General features: G+C 39.5%; 2 protein-coding genes across 3 annotated transcripts; one reads left to right on the top strand and one right to left on the bottom strand.

The window, feature by feature from the left end:
- Positions 1 to 469: 469 nt before the first annotated feature.
- On the top strand, positions 470 to 21,306 carry LOC122276437 (alpha N-terminal protein methyltransferase 1). Of its 2 annotated transcripts, none has more exons than XM_043086149.1 (8): positions 470 to 766; positions 919 to 1,063; positions 2,774 to 2,832; positions 7,180 to 7,299; positions 9,115 to 9,216; positions 10,419 to 10,473; positions 11,724 to 11,821; positions 12,891 to 20,887. In XM_043086149.1, exons 1-8 carry the CDS (start codon positions 497 to 499, stop codon positions 12,900 to 12,902), a joined length of 861 nt encoding a protein of 286 aa, XP_042942083.1. In that variant the 5' UTR covers positions 470 to 496; the 3' UTR covers positions 12,903 to 20,887. The 2 variants fall into 2 exon arrangements, with proteins under 2 accessions (XP_042942083.1, XP_042942082.1); XM_043086148.1 differs by lacking the exon at positions 12,891 to 20,887 and adding an exon at positions 20,888 to 21,306 and having other exon boundaries at positions 473 to 766.
- A 1,762-nt stretch (positions 21,307 to 23,068) lies between these two features.
- LOC122277688 (LRR receptor-like serine/threonine-protein kinase ER1) lies at positions 23,069 to 24,891 on the bottom strand. Its single transcript, XM_043087779.1, has 2 exons — positions 23,605 to 24,891; positions 23,069 to 23,493 (listed from the first exon to the last, which is right to left on the bottom strand). Exons 1-2 carry the CDS (start codon positions 24,842 to 24,844, stop codon positions 23,135 to 23,137), a joined length of 1,599 nt encoding a protein of 532 aa, XP_042943713.1. The 5' UTR covers positions 24,845 to 24,891; the 3' UTR covers positions 23,069 to 23,134.
- Positions 24,892 to 25,656: the final 765 nt, after the last annotated feature.

Below are 25,656 nucleotides of genomic sequence, written 5' to 3'. Positions count from 1 at the left end.
TTCAACTTGGAACACAGATCTGAGGGAGGAACATTTCGCTTCGAACACGAAAAATGGACAAATTGTAGAATCAAAGGGAAGGAGGGAAATGGAATTTCAAGGGAAGACAAAAGTAGGAGAGGGAAAGGATATTTCGAAATACTGTGCTTGGGGAAGGGGGGATTTCGGGAGAAAAAAGGAAGTATTTCTAAACGACACCGTTTCTTCCCTGCCATGAGGGTAGTATTTACCTGACGGTTCCCTCAACGGGTTATATTTAGCATTTTACTTGAATTATTGGGTGCGATAAAGTTATGATATTTGTGTAAAATTAGGGTGTGATCAGTCTATAATATTTGTGTGAAATTGTTGATGTGGCAAACTTTATTTGGGGCTGTTAAAGCCTAACAACAAACCGAACGCTTGGCCGTTCCAAGGCGGTTTTGTTTCCTTATCTCATTTGTTTTGTTTTTATTTTTATTTATTATTTCCCCGTGAACACGAAATAAACGATGAGATGAGAGAGTATCTGTATTCCTTACCTTCCGCTTATTTCCCTCCCAAGGATACCCACTTTACCCTCTTCCCTCGCAGGGGATTTTGTTTCCTTCCCCACCTAACTCCGAAGCAAAGGCCGCCGTCACAGGCCACAGTTCACGCGATGGAGGTGGGAGGATCAGATTCTGATGGCCGTGAGTTCAAGAACGCCGACGAGATGTGGAGGGAACAGGTCGGTGATCCCAGCAAGAAGACCGACTGGTACCACCAAGGCGTTGGCTATTGGCAAGTATGTAAGACGCTGCTAGCAGCGTTTTCTTATCTGGCGCCTCTATTTTTTATTTTTGTTTTTTTGGCTTTCATTGTTCCATTTCGTGTTAAATTTTGGTTTCTGGGAAAATTTGTATGTGTTCTAACTGGGTTTGTGTTGTGGAAGAGAAGGGCGTGGAGGCATCGGTGGATGGGGTACTGGGAGGGTATGGGCATGTGAATGAGGCGGACGTTCATGGTAGCGAAGCTTTTCTCAAGACCCTCTTGTCTGAAAGATACCTCAATGCTGGCACAGACGGCCACCTCGTTGCACTCGGTGCCCTCTCTCTCCTCTCTCTCACTCTCTTCCGCTACGTGTGTGAATATCTGTCGACTTGTATGTGCGTGTTTCAAGTCGGAGAAGTTAGGTTCATAGTTTGTTTTGTCAAACTGCTGTGAACTCGAATCTTGAGAATATTGAAGTTTCAAGCCAGCATAACATATGACACTGCAAAGAGATAAATGGCGGGAAAATGTTTTGATAGGTTACTTATTTTTGATAGAGAGATACTTTAGTAACAAAGAGATCCCACAAAAGTAAATGATTTAGTTGAAGAAAATATCCCACAAAGAGATGTCTTTGATACAGATATATCCCCAACCCAAAAAGCAAGGTCCAAGGCATTTTGAGTTCACATGATATCAGTTGATCGAACTTCAAATGCTTTACTAGGCTTGGATACAAAAAGTATTTTATCTCAACTCATTTCATCTCATTATTAAAATTTTTCTAAATTTCCATACAAAATATAATAAACAATTCAACTTTTTCAAATTATGAAACAATAATAATATTAAAAAATAATATTTTTACAATATTTTTTTCAACTTTCAACTTTCATCTAATCTCAACTTACTATTTAAACCTACCAATTTCAAACTCTTTGAAGAACAATGCAATAGCAGGCTCCATTTCCCTTAATGAAATCAGTAAATCAAACACGTGCTTGCTGAATGAGTTGTAGCCCATTGTTGAGATGCTAAACTTATTAAGGTTTTTTTGTGGAAAATTACTAAGGGGTTGTTTGGGAACTTAGATGAGATGTCAAAATTTCTCATAATTTCCTTCCCAAGTATCACTCAAACATAAAACATTTTTCAATTTCAAATCTTCAACTTTTTCATCTAGTCATGAACTAATCATTACAACTTTCCCAAACTTCCAAACTTCTAAACAAAACACAAAAAAAATACAACTTTTTCAAATTTCAAACAAAAATTATATTTAAACAAATTTTTAATCTTATAAAGTTTTTATTAAACTTTTTCTCTCTTATTTCCCAAAACCAACCCAACAAAACATCTTAACTCAAACCATTTCAATACTATTCATAGAATTCTTATCTCATCTCATTACCAAAACATACCCTAAATGTAGATGAGGATAAATGTTTTGTCCTTCCTGCCTTCCCATTTGCTAATGTTGGCATCCAGATTTTTTTCTTCTGAAGTTAGTCTCACCTTTTTGGAGTTTTTCAGAATTGTTCTGGAGTTTGTGTCAATATCATTGTGATGCAAGCATGTAAGGTGGAGTTATTGAGGTTTTCTACAAGAGTTTTATTGTGCATTTCCCAAATGCATGCTTTGCGTAGTTTCTTTGTGAAGATTCTAATTGTTGTGTCAGTACATGAGTTAGGTCTTCTCTGATCCCGAGTAGTTAATATTGATAGGGATTTAGATCCCAGTATTCATCTAAGGTGGATCTGCTATACTAAATATACAATGAAAATTCTTAATTAGATGTTTCTCTTGTGTACTTCTTGTTACTCAGGCTTTGCTGAGATTCTATTAATAAAATTCTCTATTCTTATATAAAAAAAAGGAAATGTACAATACATATTCTTGAAATTCAGATTAAACATTACTTATCAAAAAAAAAATATTCAGTTTAAACGTTACACATATTTGGCACTTATAATATTGCATAAGACTAATGGATTAATGTTTGATGCCAATGAAAATTTTACTAATGATCAAACTGCTGCAGATTGTGGTGCTGGCATTGGAAGAGTCACCAAAAATCTTCTCATAAGATATTTCAATGAGGTAAGGTGAGTTTTTCTCCCTTATATGTAACTTTCCTGGTGTACCCTTTAGTATAGCAGTATAAACATATTTTTAAGTGATCTGGTCTGAACTGAGATATGGACTCATAGTGCATGTTGTAAATTGTATATGATGTGGTTGGATCAGAATGGATGGAAAACATTGTTGTGGTTTACTGTGCATCACCAATTTCTTTTGCAAGAGACTGGTTGTATAGCTACTTCTAGACTAGAGTCCTCTTTTTCTCTTTGTACAACAAAATCCCCGAGTTTTGAAAAATGACAGTTCTGTTTCCGGTGATTGTTTGGTGATGATTACATTGGTGAGAGTGTGATTGTTGTTAGAGTTTATAGGTGGTCAGGATGGGGTTTTCTAAACTTGTGGTGATAGAATCCAAGGTTTTTTCAATATCGAAGGTAGGGAGTTCAATATCGAAGGCTTCATCGCATAGAGATGTTCAAATATTTGCGGTTGATACATGGTGGTTGTGGAGTATGGTGGGGGTAGTAGGTGTAGTTTTATATTTATACTAGAGGATGAGGAGGGTTAGGGATGGAGGAGATTGGTGGAGGCACTGTGGAGTATGGTGGGGGTAGTAGGCGCAGCTCAAATATTTGCGGTTGCTCCTTGCTTTTCGCATATCTCTCTTGCACTAGTACTTATTCTTCCTGGATATCTCCTACCCGTTGTGCGGTCGAGAACTTCATCTTCAGATGGTAAGTGGAGGTGATAGCCTTGAGGTTATTGAGGGTTGACCGGCCGACGATGGCGTTGTAAGAGGAGGGAGCCTTCACTACCAGGAAGTCAACTATGATGGGGGTTGTGTAGGGAGCGCTACTCGCTAGGACAGACAGAGTGATCGTCCCGATTGGCTGAACTGTCTCTGCAGAGAAGCCCTTGAGCAACATCGGAGCCGGTTGGAGTCGGTTAGCGCCTATTCCCATGTGAGTGAAGGCTTCCCAAAATAGGATGTCCGAGTTGCCATTGTCAATGAGGATTCTCCTTGTGGTGAAGTTGGCTATCATGGTCACCACCAAAGCGTTGTCATGCGAGTAGAGGACTCCCTCCTCATCGTCTTTCCCGAAGGAGATTATGGGTGCAGGTTCGCTCCTCCTATACTTGGTTGGGCGATATGCCGCCAAGTACACTTCTCGGTATCAGGCCTCCCTGGAGTATGCCTTTCTTCCAGATGTGGTCGCTCATTCGCTTAAGTGAAGCCCCTCTTGGTTTCTTTTGGCTGCAGTCTCTCCGCTCTTCTTTGCTTGTCGCCTCTATTGGAGCTTCTTTCTTGGGACCCCTCCTCCACACTTGTTTTGCTCGTCGGGCAGTGGGATATCTCTGTGCTGCTCGATCTGTCCTTATCCCTTCCTCCTCGAGTGGAGTGGCAGTCTTCTGTATTATGGGTGGTCGATTGGTGGTAGGAGTAGTAACGGTGCGCTGGCTGGTCGTCCTCTTAGGCGGGCTGGCGCTCGTCTTTTTGGATGGTGAGTGTTGAGCGGTCTAGTCGGAATCCCGTACTTTTTGAGGAGGGCTCCTCCCTTCTTCCATTGCGCTGCCTCCTTTCTGTCTTTTCTCGAGTGAGGCTCCTAGCTAGGGCTTTTATTTTCTTGTCCACCCGCTCCAATTCTTTCTTCCTTAGTTTGGTCAGAGCGCGGAGTGTGTCCTTGGCGTTGATGAAGTTATTAGTCTAATCTATGAACTCCCGCAATGTGGCGGGGGTTCTCTTGGCCAGCTCTGCCATGAACTGGGACTGGGGCCACACTGCCCCTAGGAGCGTTGTCAGGGTGGCCACACTCCCCCTAGGAGCGTTGTCAGGGTGATCTTTTCGTTTTGATCTCCCATCGTCATGCGCTCCTTGTTGAACCTGGTCAGGTATGCTTTCAGGCCTTCGTCCTCCCCTTGCTTGATGGTGACGAGGTATGCTGCGGGGCACCTTCTTCTCCTGCTTGCCATGAACTGGGTGAGGAATTGGCGGGCTAATTCTCTGAAACTGTCTATGGAGTCTGGTGCCAGGGATCCGAACCATACGCTCGCTGATCCCTTTAAAGTTAGTGGGAAGGCTCTGCAGGCCACCACCCTAGGGAAACCATGCAAGGTTATATGTGCCTTGAAGGTTTCAAAGTGTTCGACCGGGTCCCAAGTTCCATCATACATTTCCCTGGGGGGGGACCTGAAATTTTGGTGGCAGGGGGACGGCCATCACTTCCTCGCTGCATGGCAAACCCGTGCTGACAAGCAGTTGGTTTACTGACGACGAGGTGCCCATTTTCCTTGCCATCTGCTCATATTTCCCCTTGAGGTTACTTAGTTCATTTTGCATGTTCTTTCTTTCCTCATCTGCGTCGCCATTTCCTCCGGCATTCCTAGTCCCAATATTTTCACTGTTGCTGGGTTTGCATCATGCCCTGGTTCGTAGGTGGTTTCTTTAAGAGACTTGTTTTCTTCTCGTAGGACACCCATCTCAGCGGTTAGTTTCTCTACCAGTTGCTCCATCGCTGCTAGCCTAGTTTCCATGTTTGTCGACGTTACTTCTTTTTGCTCCCGAGCTGTTTGAGAATGGGTTCTCGTAGGCATACGAAGAACATGTAAAATTTTTCAAGATCTCATAGACGGCGCCACTGCTAACGTCGTGTTCCGTATGCTTTCGGGCTAGGCCATTAGCAGCTCGGGTCTTCAGTCTTGGGCTTGTGAACACAAAGAAAACATAGTGAGACGATGGTAGTGGTGGTGGCTGGGAAGTCTCCGACACTAAAGTCAGTATTGCCTTTAGTGTGTAAGTGAGTGGAGAGGTTTCAGAAAGTCTAACCCTTATCTCGATACTTGGGAGCCGTTTTTATACCTAATTCCTAGGGTCAGATGCCCATGCTTTGCTCCTCCCTGTAGCCCCTTCCGCCATGCTTATTTAATGTGTCATGGCTTTCTGGAGGGGATGCATTTAATGCGGCTTGGCCCTCTAGGGGTGCATTTAATGCGGCATGATACCCTGCTTTGTTTTGCCAGTGGATGCATGCCGTTTGGTTCTTCCTTCTTCACCCGCCAGAAGGTCGAGGGTTTCCAGTGATTTGCATCCCCCTTTCCACTCAAGGTTATCTAGGACTCAGTTCCTTTGATGTGGCATGCTCTACCATTCTTTGCACCGGGGTGATCTTCCTGCTCTTCCTAGGTGGTAACTACCTTCTGCTAGGGGTCATGAATCCTTTAATTGAGCCAATGAATTGCCTGGTTGGCCTAGGCCTCTCACAATATTGGGCTAAGGCTCTAGGCCCTGGGCCCGGGGAGAAAACCCTCTAACACTTATGTTCTTATTATTGCTTTAATTAAAATCAATATCGATACAATTTTTTGGACAGGTGCTGGTTCTATGTTGTGTTTAGGTGTTAGTTTATGATAATTTTTTACCTTGTTGGTGTTGAGTTGCCAATTCCACACATATGGCCACCTATGATCTGTTGTGCCAGCATGGCTATGTGAAACAAGGTTCTGAGTAACATATGCCATATTCATTATAGTAAATCTGGGTGAACAAACTGTTGTTAGTGTTATTTCATTGAGAAGTGCTACCCACCATCCTCTCATCATCCCCTTATGCAGTGTCAAATGATTGGAAAACTATTTATCATTCTCTAATTCTAATCATTTGATGCCACATAAGGGGATGGTGAGAGTATTTCATTTCATTTCTAGAGCGATGCTACTTAAATTGAAGTGAGGTAGTGTTGTGGCATCCGTAGGATCCCCACAGCCCCTTGGGATCAGTCTAGTTGCCATTAATTTGTCATCTTTAAGGATAATACTACTCACCATGACCTTTGTCACCAGAGGTACAAGTCTTGTTTTGTGCCAATCATCGTATTTCTTCCTTGGTACTGCTATCACTCAGTGCGACTTGTATTATCTTCTTGTTTTACACTATTTATTTACTTCATACGTTCACCTTAGGAACCATTATTTTTTCACTTTTACATTTGTAAAAATTAAATAAATAAAGCATATCCTAGTTGAGTAAAGCCGCATTCACCCCATATTGAATATGGCATAACTCCTGCCCTTTTCTGCTCTTTGGAGGGTGGCTCAGGATGTCACCACCTACATACCATGGACGCGTGTACATATTTTCATTTTCGTATTGTTTGAATATTAAGACCTCTTACGCATTTTGCTTGCTGTACCTTATTTTATTTTTGTGGAGGTTTCCATCAGATATTAATGCTTCTACTTGGGCTTACATTTTGTCTATCAGCCATATGAGGCTTTTATAAGGATTATTACCCGATGCAACATGTTCAAATTTTGGAGTGTGCAACTCATTTCTTATACCTGATTGTATGTATTTTCCCTGAGATCCAGGTTGATCTTCTCGAACCTGTGTCACATTTCCTAGAGGCTGCCCGGGAAAATTTGTCTTCTGAAAGTCATATGTCCCCAGACATTCACAAAGCGAACAATTTTTTTTGTATGCCTCTTCAGGTATGAACTCAGACATTAAATATGCATAAACATGCATTGATACAGTTACTGATTTTAGAGCAAAACAAGAAGATAGTACAATAAACTAATTAGATATTCCTCGTGTATTCATTCTGTTTGTGCACTTGGGCTATGCTTTGTGGGTTTTCTAATAATAAAACTTTCTATTAAAAAAGAAAGAATACAAATATATGTAAATCTATTTGAATCAAGAAATTATATTCTTAAAAATAAAAATTTCCAAAAAACATAGTCAATTATGTTGGCTAATGAATTTGTAAGTTATGCAATGGGCATCCCTCTTATTGTTGTTTTCTTTCTTACGGTGTTTTCAAGGCTATGAGCACACTGATTATGGAGCAGTTGGTTGTCATGTGGAGTTAATCTGATTTATTTATGTTCCTTTGGGCAGGGGCGATATATCTTAATGTGCCAAGTGTCTACAAATTTCTTCTTTTGGTTGTAAATACTAGTTAGATGTTACTCATGTATACTATTTGTGTACTTGGGCTATGCCTATTATATTATTAATAAAACTTCTTGATTAGCTATAAAAATAATTTATTTATATATTTTAATGCATATAATTTGATCGAAAACATGATCTCATATAATGGATCTTTTTATTTTGTTAATTCAAATCGTCAAAAGGGTGGCACAGGACAGCACCCAGGTGCATAAGCATACACGAGGAGAGCAAAAGGCAACAATAAAAAGAAAGTAACAAAAGGAAAATAAACTACTGGATTTCATAATTCAATAAATGTGATTAGTGTACCTATATAAAAAATAAATATGTTTTATTGTAGAGGGATGCAAACCCATCATCCAAGCTTAAAGTGTTTGAATAAAGAAGTCTTTTGATATATTGAATGGATCTTTCAACACCACTGGAAGTATGCCCATTCCCTCTCCAACCATAAACGACATAGTGAACATAAAGGAGAAACTGTCCAAAACTACTTGCAAAAAAAATCCAAAACCAATTAATATTTACTGTATCATGGACCTCTAAATTTTACCATGCTAATGTGGACTTTCAATAGATTTATTTTAGGGTTAAATACCAAAATGGTCCATGTGCTTTGTCTTTTGGAAAGTTTGGTCCCTGTAGTCTAATTTTAAAATGTTTCCCTGTGCTGACCTGGCATCAAGTCATTGGTGTTGATACAACGGATTTTTAAAAGTACTAATGGGGGGACTAAAATGATCAAAGATAAAAGCACAAAGAGCAAAAAGATCAAAATTAGAGTATAAAGTCTAATTTTTCTAAAAGGTCAACCTTAAGATTTTTTTTTTTAATATTTTACCCGTTGTTTTAATGTTTATTGTAAAGACTAAAAGTAGTTTTGCAGTGATTGTTGGTCCTCAAGTTTTTAGATTTTGTGTGAGAAAATCATAATTTAATAGTTGATGTAATTAAAAACAGATGGTGGGAGCACTCCTAGTTGTAGAATAGTCAAAAACCTGTTTTTGTTTCTGTGAATAAATAATTGAACCATTGAAGTAATATAATCAATGAAATGACAATATTTTTCAAAGATATGTAAAATGGGGGTATATTTCTTTTTCTATTTTTCAATCTTTTTAAGCATCCTTTGAATGTCGATAGTAATTATATATTTTCTCTGTGTTTTTTTATAGAAAATCATATATATCTGTGATAATTTTCATTTGCTTTTTTTCTTACTTGTCAAAAAAAAAAAAAAAAAAATCATTTGCTTTTTGCACCTTCGAGTAATTTTTCTTAGCATACACACTTTTTTTAAGCTTGAATCTTTGGCAAAAATTCTGGATGTCTTGCCTTCATCTTAGGAATTCACTCCGGATGCAGAAAGATATGATGTTATATGGGTGCAGTGGTGCATTGGGCATCTTACAGATGATGACTTTGTGTCCTTCTTTAAGAGGGCTAAGGTAATTTCATTCTTTAATGTATTGTAGAGGGTAAATTTGTGGGTTCCAACCCTGTGGGTGCGTCTTTATCAATTAACAATGGTATATGATAATCATGTAGAATTATTATTTTCTTTTTGTCAGTAATAAACATGTAGAATTATTAACTTGTCAAAGGAAAAATAGTGCACTATGAACCTCTTTGATTGGACTCACCAGAAGCCAAAGTATTACATGCATTTAGGTTTTTATTATAAAAGCTTCAGTAAGAAGAATGGAGAATCAATTAAAAGTTTGTTGACTATTATATACGGACTCCTTAAATTCCCAGATTTATGCAATTCTGTGTCAAACACCTTTGAATTTTTTTTTTTTCCATCATTTAGCTTTTGGCTTTTAGCTTTTCTCTTCCTTTCTTTCTGAAATTTCTCCTAATGCTTGGATAAGCTTTTGGTAGGAAACTTGAATGTGGCAACCGCCATGAAGATGCCCTTGATATATTATCCTTTTATTTGCATGATGCTTCTGTGGTGATGTCCTGCACAAGGGACTATTTGCTAGGTTATACCTTCAGATACCCCAGTTTCCTGCAATTGTTACTAGTAATGTAATATGTACACTTCCTCAAATTGCCAAGACAACCAAGCGGTTCGATTTACTTTTTCACAAACTGATTACTGAAACAATGTTCTCTTGCTTTCCATTTATTACTTTTCTTCTGGACCAGCTTGTTTTTCTGACCAAGTTCATTGCATGGGATGATTCAATGCTGCATACCAGTTTTTCACCCTCAAAAGAAAAGAAAAAGAATAACGCATAACCTCTATTTAGTCTTAGCAAAATGATCATCCACCAAATGTGTAAAACTATAATTGATCAAGACGTAATGTATTCCTTCTATGACCGTTTAGGAGTTTCAAAGGGGTAAACTAAATCTTTTTTTTTTTTTGTTCTCTTTTTATTGTTTGTCTCAGTTGTCCTTACTTTTGTGCTTCCAAGTGCTTGAGCTTTATATCATAATATTGCGTTTTTGCTTTTTGGGTGGTAAAAATTAACTTTTTGTTGGATCTTCTTAGAGTTTGTTGTGACAACAAAGTTGTATGGATGCTGCAACCTTGTACCCTTATCCAGATTGCTTTTAATTAGTTTGATTGTATTTAGACATCTAGTGAGCATCTATATGTGCTCCCCTTCAATGGTACTAAGTTCTATGTTACTTCTAGGCTGGCCTAAAACCTGGGGGATTCTTTGTTCTGAAGGAGAACATAGCAAAAACTGGTATGTTTCCTCTGTTTTTTTTGTATCACTTTTGCCATGTGGGAATTTTATTGAAATTTCAACCTATTATTAAGTTTACGTTACAATGTGGTAACTTAGGTTTTTACCCAGCTTAAAAAATAAAAAAATAAAAACAAATAGTTTTGCACACTACAACCTCGAAGTGGATGTCCATTTAATTAAAATGGTAGCCACCAAAGTAGAGGGAAAATATCTTATGACATTCAAACAACTCATAGATGGTTATCAAGTATGTTTGCAGATATAATACTGTGGGAGACTGAGATAGTGTATTATATCAATGATGTAACATAGCTTCATACAATTCAAGCCAATCTAATATACATAATGAAGTATTATAAGTATACAACTGAGCATAGTTTTGATAATCTAGCCGATTTAATAGCTCCATTAACTTTCCGATTTTTTTTTTAATATTTTATGGACACTGCGAAGTAATGGAGTTTGAGACTTCCAAGTTCAAAGTAGATGTACTAAGATATTAGGATTGATATGAGTATTATATGCAACTTATCTATTTTATTTGCGATGGGGTCAAAATGTAGTCATTGAGAGGAACGAGGCAATAATTGGTTACGATTGCAATGTTGGATGAAAATTTAGAAGGCTGCTTTCAAGTGTTACGTCACTTGCAAATTGTAGAAATCTCATATTCAATCTTGAGTTTCAATTAGAAAATTGGATTACAGACATGGAAACCCCTCAGTGGGGAAGAAGACATTAAATTCAAAAAATTTAAAAATTAGTAGGCATTCCACTACTCTAATGCTACACTAGAATTAGGGAGGCCTACAGGAAATGGAAGCTAATCCACAAAGACCCAGAAAAGAAAACGATCAAGCAGTTTCTTTCACTGCAAGGAGTTTGGTTTTCTTCTTCATGATCAAAATTCATAAATCTAAGGGTGCGCAGCTTGCTCTCATATGAGAGCGAGTGGTCTGTAGCATCACATTAAACAAAGTACTTCACTAGTGAGTTGCTCCTACTTTTAGGTACATAACCACACAACACTTGAGCTAACTAAACTTTTGCTAATTGAAGGATCTGGTAAACTACTTATAAAAAAAGACCTATTAAACTAAATCTGAACACTCAAGTAAAAAAACTTAAGTTTCCTGTTTGCCCTCAGTTACCTATAAATTCATTTTCTGTTGGTTGGACACCTTTGACTTACAAATTTGTTGCAGTGGCATAGTGAATACATCTAAGCTAATCATACTTGTTTGTAGGATTTGTGCTCGACAATGAAGATCGAAGCATCACCAGGTCCGATTTATACTTTAAGGAGCTCTTTCGTCATTGTGGACTACATCTTTACAAATCAAAGGTAAACTTAAATTGTTGCATATATCATTGCATGTATAGTAATTGGGTGGCCACTTAAGTGTAGTGATGTATAGCTGTTGGATTGAATTGACTTTTAGCTAGATGACTTTAAACGTTCAATACCCCATGTGTCGAATAAAATTGCTTAAAGATAAATGAAAATAAATTTAGCATTTGTTTGTTTTGAAAAAGCCAAGGACAAAATGAAACAAAAGGGAAAAAATTATTAATGAACAAAATAAAAAAGTGGCTTGTAATAAGGGGAGAACTTCTTTGGGGAAGATCCTGACCATAGACAAACTATGGATATTCCGGATCACTGTTATTGACTGGTGTTGCAGGCATAGAAAAAGTGTTGAAACAGTGGATCATTAGCTACTTCACTGTGATGTTGCAGGGGCCCAATGGGATGAGTTTTTCGGAGGAGTTGGTTAGCTTGAGTTATGCCTGCAAAGGTAGTTGAGTTTATTCACTGGCCAAACAAACACCATAGTTGCATTAGAAGGACATATTATCGTTACTTATAAAAAAAAAAAAGGACATATTATTGTAACAATAGAGTTGTAAAGTGTACATATAAATCTAAAATAGGATGAAAAGTGAAGATTATTTGACATATAATCTTAACTACAAGACCATGTTCTCAATTTGAGGGCTAGTTTGGTAGCTCCGGATCTCAAGATAGTCCTCATTAGCCAACGGGTCTAAGTAACTTCACCAAATTCAGTGATGTTCGTACAAGTTTTAAGTCATGGATGTTGATTAGAGATACATGAACTTGGATTTATATTTTCCTGATCTCTTTCTATCTTCAATGACTTCATACCTTTCATAGATGTTAACAAGCAGTTTGATCGTAGGGGATCATGTAAGTAGAAGAAACATAATTTCTATACACAACTGAAAATTTGTATTTACGTTGCCCCAAAAGAATGAATTGCCTACATAAGAGAGATTCATTGAGAAGGGACACTGTTTTAGAGTATGTGGTAGCAAGGAATGATATAATCTGATATTAATGGATTGTCCTTGGCTGATCTCAATGATATGAACTGTTTCAATCTTGTCAGGAAAGCACTTGAGAGCCGTGGATGAAAATCGTTCCATGGAAATAATGTAGGTGATAGGTTTTCGTAGTTGTGGTGTAGCAGATTTGATTGTATTGTAAAGAGGCTTTTGTCTTAGGGTAGCATTGAAAAAGAAGCTAAGAGGTTCACAATATAAATCAATCAACATACTTTGTAGTTTTGTAGATTTCAAATATTCTTGCTCTTTTTCCATCTTCTTACTAGTTGGGCGTTTCTTTTTTTCTTTTTGTTTATTTTGGTGTGCTAGTTTCACCCCTCAATGGTATTGCATTACTCATAAGAAGATATGTAAATGGGTTCCTCCTATTAACAATTGGATTTAACTAATTGTTTTTTATGGTTTGAAGAGAAAGACATCTTCTTCCACGGCATTTGGTTTGGATGTCAAACCTTTCTTCAGTTCTATGAAATTGCTTAGGGAGGTAAATCTACCGCCATTTCTCTTATTCCCAAGGTGGCCGCACCCAGAAACAATAGGGTCCTTTCTTCATAGCCATACCCAAGCGTAATTGCTCTCATGAATCCTCAAGCATCACTTATCAAAAAGAAAAAAAGAAAAATCCTCAAGCATCTTTAGACAGCCATTACTATCTTTCCCAATCCCGTCTTGTTAGGGGACTCCTAATTTGAATTGCCTTGTAATGTCAAGGTGGAGTGAAATATTTTCTCTCCGTACGAGTGTGAAAAAACTTTCTACGTTAGTTTCATCGTCGAAGATGGTTTCTTAGCGATCTATACGTCGATGGTACTACGTGATGAGTTTTATTAAAGAGTTTGTGATTGAAACTAAGTTATTTTCTGTAAAAAGAGAGGGCGGCTTGATCCGTATCTCTGAGAGAGGACGGAGGTTCAAACAGGAGCTACTTCTTGGACTGGGAATTGCGCAATGGCTAGGGGGAGCTTTGGAGGGATGTGCGTCAGATAAAAGGGAAGATTTTTATTTGGCAAAGAGGGAGGGCTACCAGAGTTTCATTGTACAGAGGTCCTCAAACAGTCGGGGCCGTCACGTGAAGGTGGCAGTTTATGGTGAAGGGGGACGAAACATTGCCATCTTTATTCCTGAGGAAGAGGGTGGTCGGGGGTGGAGAAAATTGCGTGAGGCGTTGCGGGAAAGTCTTCAGGTGGCAAGCAACAGCCATGGCAAGTCTGTAGATGCCCAGAAGAAACCAGGGGGCAAGATGGTGAAGTCTTACAAAGAAGCAGTTATGATGGAAGGAACATGAGACATATGCTGGTCTCGGAGAGGGTGCCGTGTCCAGAGAGAGAGAGGACGGAAGAGACGTGAGGGAGACGCTGGTTGCTGTACGTGATTTGCAGGTCCAAGTGAGGAAATTACAGGAGGAAGTGTCTTGGGTCAGAAAGGTGGTCGAGGCATATAAGAAAGGGGATGAAACGATGTGTTTAAGGCATAGTTTGTATAAGGACCAAAATCACTTAAGGTGGGACGGAGGGGTAGTGGGTTCGGCTGGCTATAGGCCGAAACCCATGGCCCATAGCTATCATTCGGGTAGGGATAGAGTGGGAAGGCCAGCCTTTAGGGCTGGGCCTGGGCCTTATCATAAGAAGAGCCTGGCCTGCCAGGCATGGAAGGCACGGGTTAGGGGCAAAGACTCGGTGCCCGGGTACGAAAGGCATGTACCCGACCCAGAAACCTCTTAGCGACGGCAGCAAGGGCCGTCCGACCAACAGACGGTGCCGACGAAGTCACCGAAAGCGGAAGGCAACAGATTCAAGGCCGGCGATGACGTCGAAGTTGATTCACTCACCCAGTTGTTACCAGCAGACCCTGCTCCAGAACCTGTGGTGGTGCTCCCTTCACCTCCGAGTGGTGGTCCACCTATGGCGACTGATCAGAACCTGTCGGCCTTTCAAAAAACGCCGGCGAAACTGCCGACGGGAGGGGAAAACGATGCAGTGCACTTGGGGAGTCAGATCTTGCCGACGGGACAAGGGGATTCAGATCCTTTGGTGCTAGTATCGGGAGGTTGTCATTTTGTGGAGATGGTATAGATCATGCCGACGGCACAAGGAGAAAAGGGTGGAGGCCAGCCGAGATTTTCAGGGATGAACAGTGCCATCGTGGAGGTGGAAAATAGTGAGAATGGTGAAGCAGAAGACTCGGCCAGTGAATTGTTCCTATCAGATGAAGAGAGTTCACAGAGGTTATTACAGGGGTCAAATGATCATGGAGGGGAGCTTGGCTTAGTGACGGGTGACCTGAACATAGAGGGACAGAGGGACTTTAGGGTGCAGAATCCAATTCCCCTGAAGTGTATGTACCCAGATTCAGCAAGCGTAACAGATTGGGTGTTCCAGACAGTAAATGACATTAAGGACATGGTGGGATTAAAGTGTGAAGGTTATGAAGAGCAATTCATGGCGTTACTTACTGCCATTGAAGTGAGTCATCAACAACAACGGAAAACAGGGTCCAAGAAACAGCGAGAACTCAATAGGCTAACTTGGTCAATGAATTCTGAAGGTAGCTCAAGCAGGGAGAGATCAAAAGGGAAAGGGCTAGCTTCTTCCAATAAATGAAACCAAAAATCATTTCTTGGAATGTCCGTGGTCTAAATGATGCCGGTAAGCGCCTTCAAGTAAGAAACTTATTGCGGGGATGGAATGCGGACATTGTGTGTTTACAGGAGACGAAGTTGAAAACGGTCACTACGAACATTATACAGAGTATATGGAGCTGTGTTTATGTTGATTGGGCATTTTTGGCAGCTAATGGGGCCTCGGGAGGTGTGTTATTGATGTGGGACCAACGGGTAGTGGAGAAATTGGAGGTGGCCGTGGGTTTGTTCACAGTAGCATGCTCCATTAGAAGTGTGAGTGACGGGTTCAAGTGGGCTTTTGCAGGTGTCTATGGTCCTAACATAGACAGGGACCGTAGATTATTGTGGGATGAACTAGCTGGTCTACATAGTTGGTGGGACCTTCCGTGGTGTATTGGTGGTGACTTTAATGCTATAAGATTCACAAGTGAGTGTTTTGGAAATAGAAGAATGCGTCTTGCAATGTCCGAATTTTCGGAATGCATTTTTGAGCTAAACCTCGTGGATCTACCACTGGCAGGGGGTTCATATACGTGGGCTAATAATCAGACTTGGTCTAGATTAGATAGATTTTTAATTTCCCCAGAGTGGGAAATCCACTTTCCCGAGGTGTGGCAAAAGAGACTGCCTCGTTTGTGCTCGGACCATTGGCCTATCATGCTAGATTGTGGGAGGATTCAAAGAAGGGGGCAGCACTTCAAGTTTGAAAACATGTGGCTGAAATCAGAAGGTTTTGTGGATAGGGTCGGACAGTGGTGGTTTTCATACTAGATCCAGGGTACCCCTAGTTTCATTTTTGCTGGAAAACTAAAGGCTTTAAAGCAAGATTTAAAGCTATGGAATTTGCAGTCTTTTGGTAATGTCGGGGAACTCAAGAAGATAAAGCTAAGGGAGATACAAGATGTAGAAAGGGTTCAAGAGTCAAGGCCATTGAATTCGGAGGAAGTAGCCCAAAAGCTAGCTTTGGTTGTAGAGCTTGAGAGGCTTATCCTATTAGAAGAGATCTCGTGGAGGCAAAAGTCTAGAGCGCTATGGTTGAAGGAAGGTGATCGTAGCACTAAGTTTTTCCACAGAGTAGCTAATTCCCACAGAAGATCCAACAACATTGAGATGCTGAAGATTGATGGGGCAGAGTGTAGGGATGAGCAGGTGATCAACAATCACGTGGTTCATTTTTTTGAACAACTTGTTACTGAACAGGAGGGGTGGAGACCAAAGCTGGAGGGTATGGCGTTCGAATCCATTGGGCCAATGGATGTTAGCCGTATGGAGAGGCCGTTTGAAGAAGCAGAGATATTAGAAGTGGTAAGGAAAATGACTAAAGACAAGGCCCTGGGTCCTGATCGTTTCTCTATGGGATTTTTCCAAACTTGTTGGGAGATTCTAAAGGATGATCTTATGAAGGTCTTCCAGGAGTTTCATTCGCATGGAAAGTTCGAGAAAAGCTTAAATGCAACTTTTCTAGCCTTGATTCCAAAAAGGGTGGGGGCAGAGGATATTAAGGAGTATAGGCCCATTAGCCTAGTCAATGGGGTCTATAAGATTCTATCCAAGGTACTTGCAAACCGACTTAGCGAGGCTATAGGGAAGATAATTTCTAAGCCCCAAAATGCTTTTGTAAAGGATCGACAAATTTTAGATGCTGTGCTCATTGCTAATGAATGCCTGGACACTAGATTGAAGGCTGGCTTACCAGGGATTATATGCAAGTTAGACATGGAGAAGGCATATGATCATGTTAATTGGGATTTTCTTATTGACATTTTGGGGAAGTGTGGCTTCGGGGAGAGATGGCGAGCATGAATCCGTTGGTGCATATCTATGGTAAAATTTTCAGTTCTTATAAATGGAAGCCCTACTGGATTTTTCAACAGTACTCGAGGCTTGAGACAAGGAGATCTGCTGCCTCCATTACTTTTTGTTATTGTGATGGAGGCTTTGAGCAGAATGATAGTAGCACTGGTGGCAAATGGACAAATGACTGGTTATTCGACTGGAACCCCAGGAGGGGGTAGTATTAACATTTCTCATCTGCTGTTTGCAGATGATACCCTAATTTTTTGTGAGGCGAATCAATCACAGGTTCGAGTATTGAAGGCACTTCTTCTATGCTTTGAGGTAGTTTTAGGTTTGAAAGTGAATCTGGACAAATCAAAGATGGTGCCGGTGGGTGGGGTTCAGCGCTTAAGATAGTTGGCTAATACTCTAGGGTGTAAGATTGCTACTCTTCCCATGACATATCTTGGTCTTCCGTTGGGGGCTCCATCGAGAGCTATCGCGCTCTGGGACACAGTGATTGAGAAAGTTGAGTGACGCTTAGCAGGTTGGAAGAGAATGTACCTTTCTAAAGGGGGCCGGATTACGCTAATAAAGAGTATTCTTTCTAACCTCCTAACCTATTTCCTATCTTTGTTTCCCATTCCAGCAAGGGTAGCACTCCACATTGAGAAATTACAACGTGACTTCCTGTGGGGCGGAATAGGGGAGGAGTTCAAATATCATCTTGTCAGGTGGGAGCAGGTTTGTAGACCCATCTCGAGTGGCGGGTTGGGCATTAGAAAGCTAAAAACCTTTAATCAGGCGCTACTTGGCAAGTGGCTATGGAGATATCATAGAGAACCAGATGCTCTTTGGAAGGTGGTGATTGAAAGTAAGTATGGGGGTTTATGGGGTGGGTGGTGCACTAAGGAAAGTGCGAGGGGCGTATGGTGTGGGAGTGTGGAAATATATTAGACAAGGATGGGGGTTTTCTCTCAATACACTAGGTTTTGTCTAGGAGAAGGAAACATGATTAATTTTTGGTATGACACTTGGTGTGGTAATTGTGCACTTAAAGATTTATTTCCAACACTATTCGCAGTGGCAAGTGACAAAGATAAATTAGTAGCGGAAGTCATGGTGGTAGTGGGGGAGCATATCCAGTGGAACGTCAGTTTCAGCAGGGCGGCACAAGATTGCGAAATGGACACTTTTGCAGCCTTTTTCAGTCTTTTGTATTCAACCAAACCAAGTAATCAGCTTATAGACTCATTGTGGTGGATACCATCGGGAAAAGGACTGTTTTCAGTCCGTGCTTTCTATAAGGCCCTAATACAAGGGCAACCCTCTTAGTTCCCATGGAAAAACTTTGGAAACACAAGGTGCTTCTCAAAGCGGCGTTTTTCGTGTGGACCGCTTCTCTGGGTAAGATCCTCACAATGGATAATTTGAGAAAACGGAGGGTTATCATTATAGATTGGTGTTGTATGTGCAGGAAGGGGGGTGAATCCGTGGACCATCTATTATTACATTGTGAGGTAGCTAGAGGGTGATGGAATGAGGTTTTTTGTAGACTCGACTTGGGCTGGGTTATGCCAGATTCAGTAGTGGCGGCTATTGCTAGCTGGACAGGTTTGAGAGGCAATAACCAGATAAAGGTGATTTGGAAGATGATCCCGATATGCATTATGTGGTGCATATGGAAGGAACGCAACGAACGGACTTTCGAGGACAAAGAGAGATCAATGGAGGAGCTGAAAGTTTTCTTTTTCAGAACTCTTTGTACTTGGGCTATTGCTATTAGTTTTAATGGCCAAAGCCTACATGATTTTCTTACGTCTGTGGATCCTACATAATCTAGGACATTTTTTGTACTGAACGTGGCATTTTGCCTATTCTTTTATTAATATACTCTTTTACTTCTCTCAAAAAAAAAAAAGGCTTTTCGCTTGATTGCCTTTGATTAAGGTGCCCTTTTTTGTGCTGACCCCCTTACTGCTCCCAAGGTCCTCTTAAAATAGTGAAAGCAAGGTGCCTTAAAAGATGCATTTTAGTTACCTTCCGGGGACTTTCTTTGTAAGAGATGTCTTGGATTCAACTGTTTGTAAGTATTGCTGATAAATTTGGGAGAAGATTGTTATTGCCTGCTTATTAGGTATGTGTAATGTTTATTGGCAAGTAGCAAAACTTCTATTGGATCATAGGAATTCTTCCACTCAAGAAATTTGATCAAAGCAGAGTATGGGTTTTTAGAGGTGATTAGTTATTGGAGCATTTGACAGAGAACGGGAGTATTGTTGTTATATATAGTGCAAAGAAGTAGAGGCTTAACCCAAGCAGTTTCATTGGGAAAGTCAGAGGGGCCTGGCTGATGGTGGTGGTGGAAGAGTTCTGAGGTCTTCTAGGGTTAGCAACAAAGCTTTTATTGCCCAGCATTTTTCCAACCACCATGGTAGATTCTGGGCTTTGTTGTAATTTGGAGGACATGGCAGAAGAGGTTTCATTGTTGGGACAAGATTGTCAGGGGTGGAGACAATTATTGTCTGAGCTTCGACAGGTCTCAAATCTACTTCTACTTGTGGTTCAGTGATGAATTTTGAGTGGTGTTTCTCGAAGGGTGCATGCAGTGGCAATGAGACCCTGTGGATTGGCAAGACATCGTATGCACAGGCTTTAATGGTGATGAGGAGAACAAACGATGCTCCAGTTGGCAGAGGAATGATTACGGCCCAGTAATTGTCTAAAATCCGTCTGGCCTTGTACGGTTTTTCAAAATTGCATGCAGACATGTTGAGTAGGACAACTGGGGTGAAAAATCGTACAAGGCCAGTGAAAATTCACCCCAGGCCTAGAGTTAAAAGCCTTAATATGTGACTCCATTTCTTTTCCAAAATCCTCACTAGTTGGGTGTATCATTTGTGTACTTCCTGTGTACTTGGGTTGTGCCCCTGTATGGTTTCAATATGACTGATTATTGATGAATGCAATAAATTTTCTGTGATGACTTTATGAAATTTATGGAAACAAGAAATTGGCTGCAAGAAATGGTCCATCTTGATGTACTAATATTCCAAAGAGCTTTGATGGTAATTTTGAAGTTACTAAATAGGATTGAGTATTATGTGTAGGAGACTAGTTTCTGGATATAATGTCAGTTCAAACATCGGACCTTTGGTATGCATCATCTGTATTGCCCCCGACCTTTTACCCAATAATTGGTGTTTTCTAAACAAACAGTAGATGTTGAGGGTATGCAATATGTGTATAATTTTGTTTTTACTCATCAAACAAAAAATAATGTTAAAAACTAGTAGGTATCTCCTCAATGACAGCTTTGCAGTGATATAATTTCAAAACTCAATATGCCAGCTGGAAGTAATAACATCTACTTACAAAACCATTATGTAAAATTGTTGGGCGTAAGCATGGGAGGCCATGGAAACGGAAACGCGAAAAATGCCAAGCAGAAGCAAATATTCCTTGAAGTTCATTCTAATTCAAGAGTTTGAAAAATAGGATTCTCCTTTTCTTCTCTCTCTCTCTCTCTCTCTCTCTTTTTCCTGAAATTTGAAAGTATGTTCTTCAAAAGTGCATATTAAAATGAATTGCGGTGGGGTACAAATAAACTCAATTTTCTCGTCTGATGTTTGCTTTTTTAATCAGGATCAAAGGGGAATGCCTGAAGAATTATTTGCTGTAAAGATGTATGCATTAACTACCGATTCACCAAAGAAGGTTTACAAGGCCAGATCTAAAGGGCAAGCCAATAGACCTAGAATCGTCAAGTGAAGTAGCATGGAAGGAGCTATGCTTTCTCAACCAAACAGAGATTTTGTGACTTGTAGAATTTGAAGACTGGTGCAGGTCTGCAATTTGCTAGAATACTCTGCCCTCGGATTCTTGTAAAATTCCATATTTTCTACCTTGTTCGTGTATTTTTAGTTTTGTGCGTTTAACCAGCTTTTATTCACCCACTACTTCTATACTTTGTTCGAAAGCTACATGTTATATTTTTTTCGGTTGTTATCATTCCCATCACATATAAAATAGAGCTATGAAGGCTCTGTTTCCGTTGGTTCCCATTGAAGCTCTTCCTTATATATATATATTTTTTAATGCTCGGTTAAGTGATAATAGTGTAGTGAACTACCACCTTTCAGTGTTCACATTTTTTTTCTCTTTTGTGAATTGTATGAACCGATAGAAATTGCATGCATGCATAAGTTTGATACTTGAATTATTGCTCTAGACTTGAATTAAGCATGCACATATACAAGTATATGAGCTTTATTGAGCTACAATTCCAATGAAATCACTTGCAATTCAAAATCTCATGCAGGACTTCGAAAGTGACCTTTATTTATTGGTTCAACTCAATTAGAGCAACGGTTATTCTTTGATTTTTTCGCTTTGCTCTGGATTTTTCCACTTTTGATGATAGCTTATATCAGAAATCTGGTCAATGCAAAAGAAGCAAACACATTTACATACTATTAAGTGAAATAGATAAGCCATCCATTTCATTTGAGATCAATTTAGTGATCTTGGGTTGTTCCATTTTATCAAAATTTTGTTGAAAGTTCAAGTAGGAGATGAATTTGGTTTGCCTCACCAATATGTCACCCTAGCAAACTGGCTCCAAAATATATAATATGTAGTTATGTACCTTTAATTGGGTAACTACATAAGAACTCTAGGCATGTTCTTTTAATTTGTTCACTTCTCTCCTTACACGACATTGATATATTTAGATCAGGCTGGAATTACTTCTGCTCCTCTTCAAATTAAATAACAAATTAATTACCTGCACACACACTAAAGATTAATGAAGATATTTAACCCCATTCAAATACTGTTAAAATCATATAACTTAACCCATGATTGTACTCGCATGAACATTAAATCCCACATTGATCAACAGAAAACGAGAAGGTAGTTGAGTCGGGCTTAAAGATGCATGCAGTACATGATTTCATAAGGAACATATATAAAAGGTTAGAAGCTAATATTGTTCAAGATTAACGTCCAACCATGTTGCAGGGTATCTTCAAGATGATCGAGACCCAGTTTTGGAACGAGAATTGATTCCCTTGTAGAGAAATTGCATGTATGATTAATGAAATGTAGGCATACAGCTAGCATGAGCTTCCAAAGAAAGCCCCAGCTGGTTGCTGATCTTATTAGTACAGACAGATGGTTTCCATCTAATACCATTTCATAAACAAAATTCTTTAATTTGGGGTTGTTCTAAATAATTGAAAAGGCTCTTTTCGTTAGGAACGACAATATTGACAAGATTCTATGGATTCCTCAAACCAATAGATTGATCTTCGGTATAGTGAGTGTCAAAAATAATATTGGGCGACAAATTGCCAGTGTGGTGCGATACATGCCATCATCTTCTGTGGAAAGCCTGTACGAGCATCAAGAGACATTACTACTTTCTTCTGTCCTGGGCTTGAAAGGATAGTCAAACCAAAGCCATAAAATCAAAGAACCAACAAGAAAACATACATCTTTCATTTAGGTTGTTGGAGTTTGGGAATAAATACAGTGAAACTATCGTAACTAGTTGTATAGATAATATTATTGCTTTAGTTGCTGTCATTAATATGCTTATCAGAATGATTATTTTGGTCTTGCTAATTACAAGTTCGACAGTCCATTTTGCCTTTTAAGGATTGCACTTGCACCAGCTCTTGCTTAACATTGGTTGTGGTGGTTATATATAAAGATATATGCTCATAAAGCCATCTCAGTACGTGCTTTGAAATAACTGGGGATTTCTAAACTTTAGAGCTTACAAAATAACCAATGAACTTCTGCATAACCATATCACCTAGCTCGACCAAGTGTCTTTCATAGGTATTGAAATTTACAGATATCTTCACATAATTGGAACGTCCAGTTTCATTGTGTGTGCTTGTGTCCCTTACCTTTATCTACATATGATCTATTCTGGACAGGAGAGTCCAAAACATCCCAGGATTCATAGGCTCTAGTAATAATATTAGAAATCTGACCCAACTGTAGATGATGATGACTGCCTGACTGATCTGTGCACATTAAACCTAGGCCAATTACCTTTTCAGCTTGGTCAAATATGCGTTCTGTCATTTTAATTTTCTCATCAATCACCTTCCTCAAATTTCTAGGATAATGCATTCTGACATGATCAATAAATCCATGCTCACTACTCTGGAACTCATGACCACTTGGTATTTTGTTCACTAATATCTCCAGTAGGAATAATCCGAACTCATAAATCTCTGAAACCAAATTAAAAATCCAGTTAACTTAAAAACAGAACAAACATAAGAAAAAGGTTAGATAGAAACAAATCGTAAGATTTGATGCTACTTCTGGATAAGTTCACTTACTCCTTGAACTACTACTTTGATCTCCAAGCTTAAACCTTGAAATCAGTGGCTCTAGTTCATCAGATAACAAAACACTGCTTGTCCTGAGATCATACCCAACTTCAGGCCATTCTTCCTGCAGATAGCACATGCCATTCACTACTCCCATCAGTATTTTTAGCCTTTGCTTCCATGGGGGAGCTGACTCTGATATCCATATCTCGACATTCTTGCCATCCATCCATTCTGTGACAATAGCCCTCATTCTTCGGCTATTACACCAACCCAAAACCTGTACCATGTTCTTGTGGCATAATTGAGTAACAACTTTGCATTCTTCAATAAATCTCCGTCGGCTTTCCCTTGACATGTCATCCCAGTAGATCTCAATCCTCACTTCAGTACCGTCTCTCAGAACTCCTTTGTAGATATCAACACCCTCGCTCTTTCCCACCAAATTCTTCCTGGAAAACCCCCCAGTTGCTGCCTTAAGCATCGGTGGTGTGAACTTGTTCTTTCTACGAAACATTCTGGGTAGAAAATCAGGTCTTCGGAGACAGAGACACCCGAAGCAACCGACTGTCACAATCACTAAGATAGGAAAACAAACCAATAAGAGTACAACCTTCATACTAAACTTCTTCCGGTCTGGAAGGAGGCCCGAATGAAGAAAACTAGAAGCATTAAACCTTTTAAAGAACTCGGTGTCAGACATTTTACTTTCAGAAAAGTGATTGTACGAGAGATTAAGAACTATAAGGTTGGTAAGGGAGGAGAAGCTCTGTACAGGGACATCACCAGAAAGCTTATTATGGCTCAAATCAAGGGCTTGGATCTGGGTGCAGTTGAGGACCTCAATCGGAAAACTACCCTTCAAAGAATTATTAGACAAATCAATCAATAGGATAGTCAATGGGCAGTACTTCCAGAAGAAACTGAACGACAAGTAGAGTGGCGCAACCTTCGGGCGGCTTCGGAGGTCTATTTTGGGGAATGAGTCCGCACAGTTTGGGTTCTTGGACTCATTGCAAAGATGGCTTGCAACAATTGTGAATCTGAAGATTTCCATAAGGTCCATAGGCGAGGAGTTACAGTATCTTAAAGATGGGTTATTGAAGCAGTTGGTCATGATTGTGGAGTTGAAATCTGGGGGTGGTTGTAATTTGGTGAGGTCTTCCACCACTGATGCTGAGAGTATAACAGGAGATAAGGAAAAAACTAGGGAGAAGAACAGAAGAGTACTTGCAGAAATGGAAGCCATGGATAAGGTTCTGGGTGACTGTAATTTGTGGGAGTATCATAGTTTGGTAGTTGTTACCTGCTTTTGGAAGTAATTAAAACGGTTATTAACAGTAAGTACTACGATCCATGTCTGTTCAAAACGTGTACGTACGTGAAATGTGGGAGTAATCCATGTTTAGAACTTTGTAACCTACTTTGGCGGGGAGAGCGAATAACCTCCATTTCTTATTCCCCACGACAAGATATTGATGTAGATCTGATCCTCGTACTTGTTATGCTGTATCTGCGGCTTCTCAAACAATCAGGTTCTTAGCCTCATCATGCATGCATGGCATTGGTTCATCGAAGTATTATATGCACGGGGAAATACAAGAAATAAAAAAAATAATTTTTTTTGTGCAATCACTTTTGTGTTCTTTTTGCACACTTTACTAATGTGATTAACTTGTCTCGACAATGAGCAAATTTTTTTTTTTCAAATTTTTTCGTTCATTTTATTTATATTCTTAAATATTATTTTTTTAAAAAATACAACATCACTAAAAAATATTTCCGTATCATTATGTAAAAAAAAAAAGGAAAGAATTTTTTTTTATCGGGACCCAAATTTTGGTAGGACTAGCATTTTTGTTTTGATATAAAATAATTGTTCTAGTCAATTACATAAATAAAATACGTAAAAAGTATGCAAAAATAATTGTATGTAACATAATTTTTATTAAAAAAAAATCACAAATGCTAGAAAAAGGGGGGGGGGAAAAAAAGCCATTGCACGTTTTTGGTACATTGGAGAGGCACATTTTTTGGGCTCCCTAGCATTATTTACAAGTG

This window comes from Carya illinoinensis, chromosome 9 (genome assembly GCF_018687715.1).
Source record: "Carya illinoinensis cultivar Pawnee chromosome 9, C.illinoinensisPawnee_v1, whole genome shotgun sequence".
NCBI lineage: Eukaryota > Viridiplantae > Streptophyta > Magnoliopsida > Fagales > Juglandaceae > Carya > Carya illinoinensis.
The sequence above is the reverse complement of the archived record's forward strand: the minus strand, read 5'-3'. Positions and strand labels throughout refer to the sequence as shown.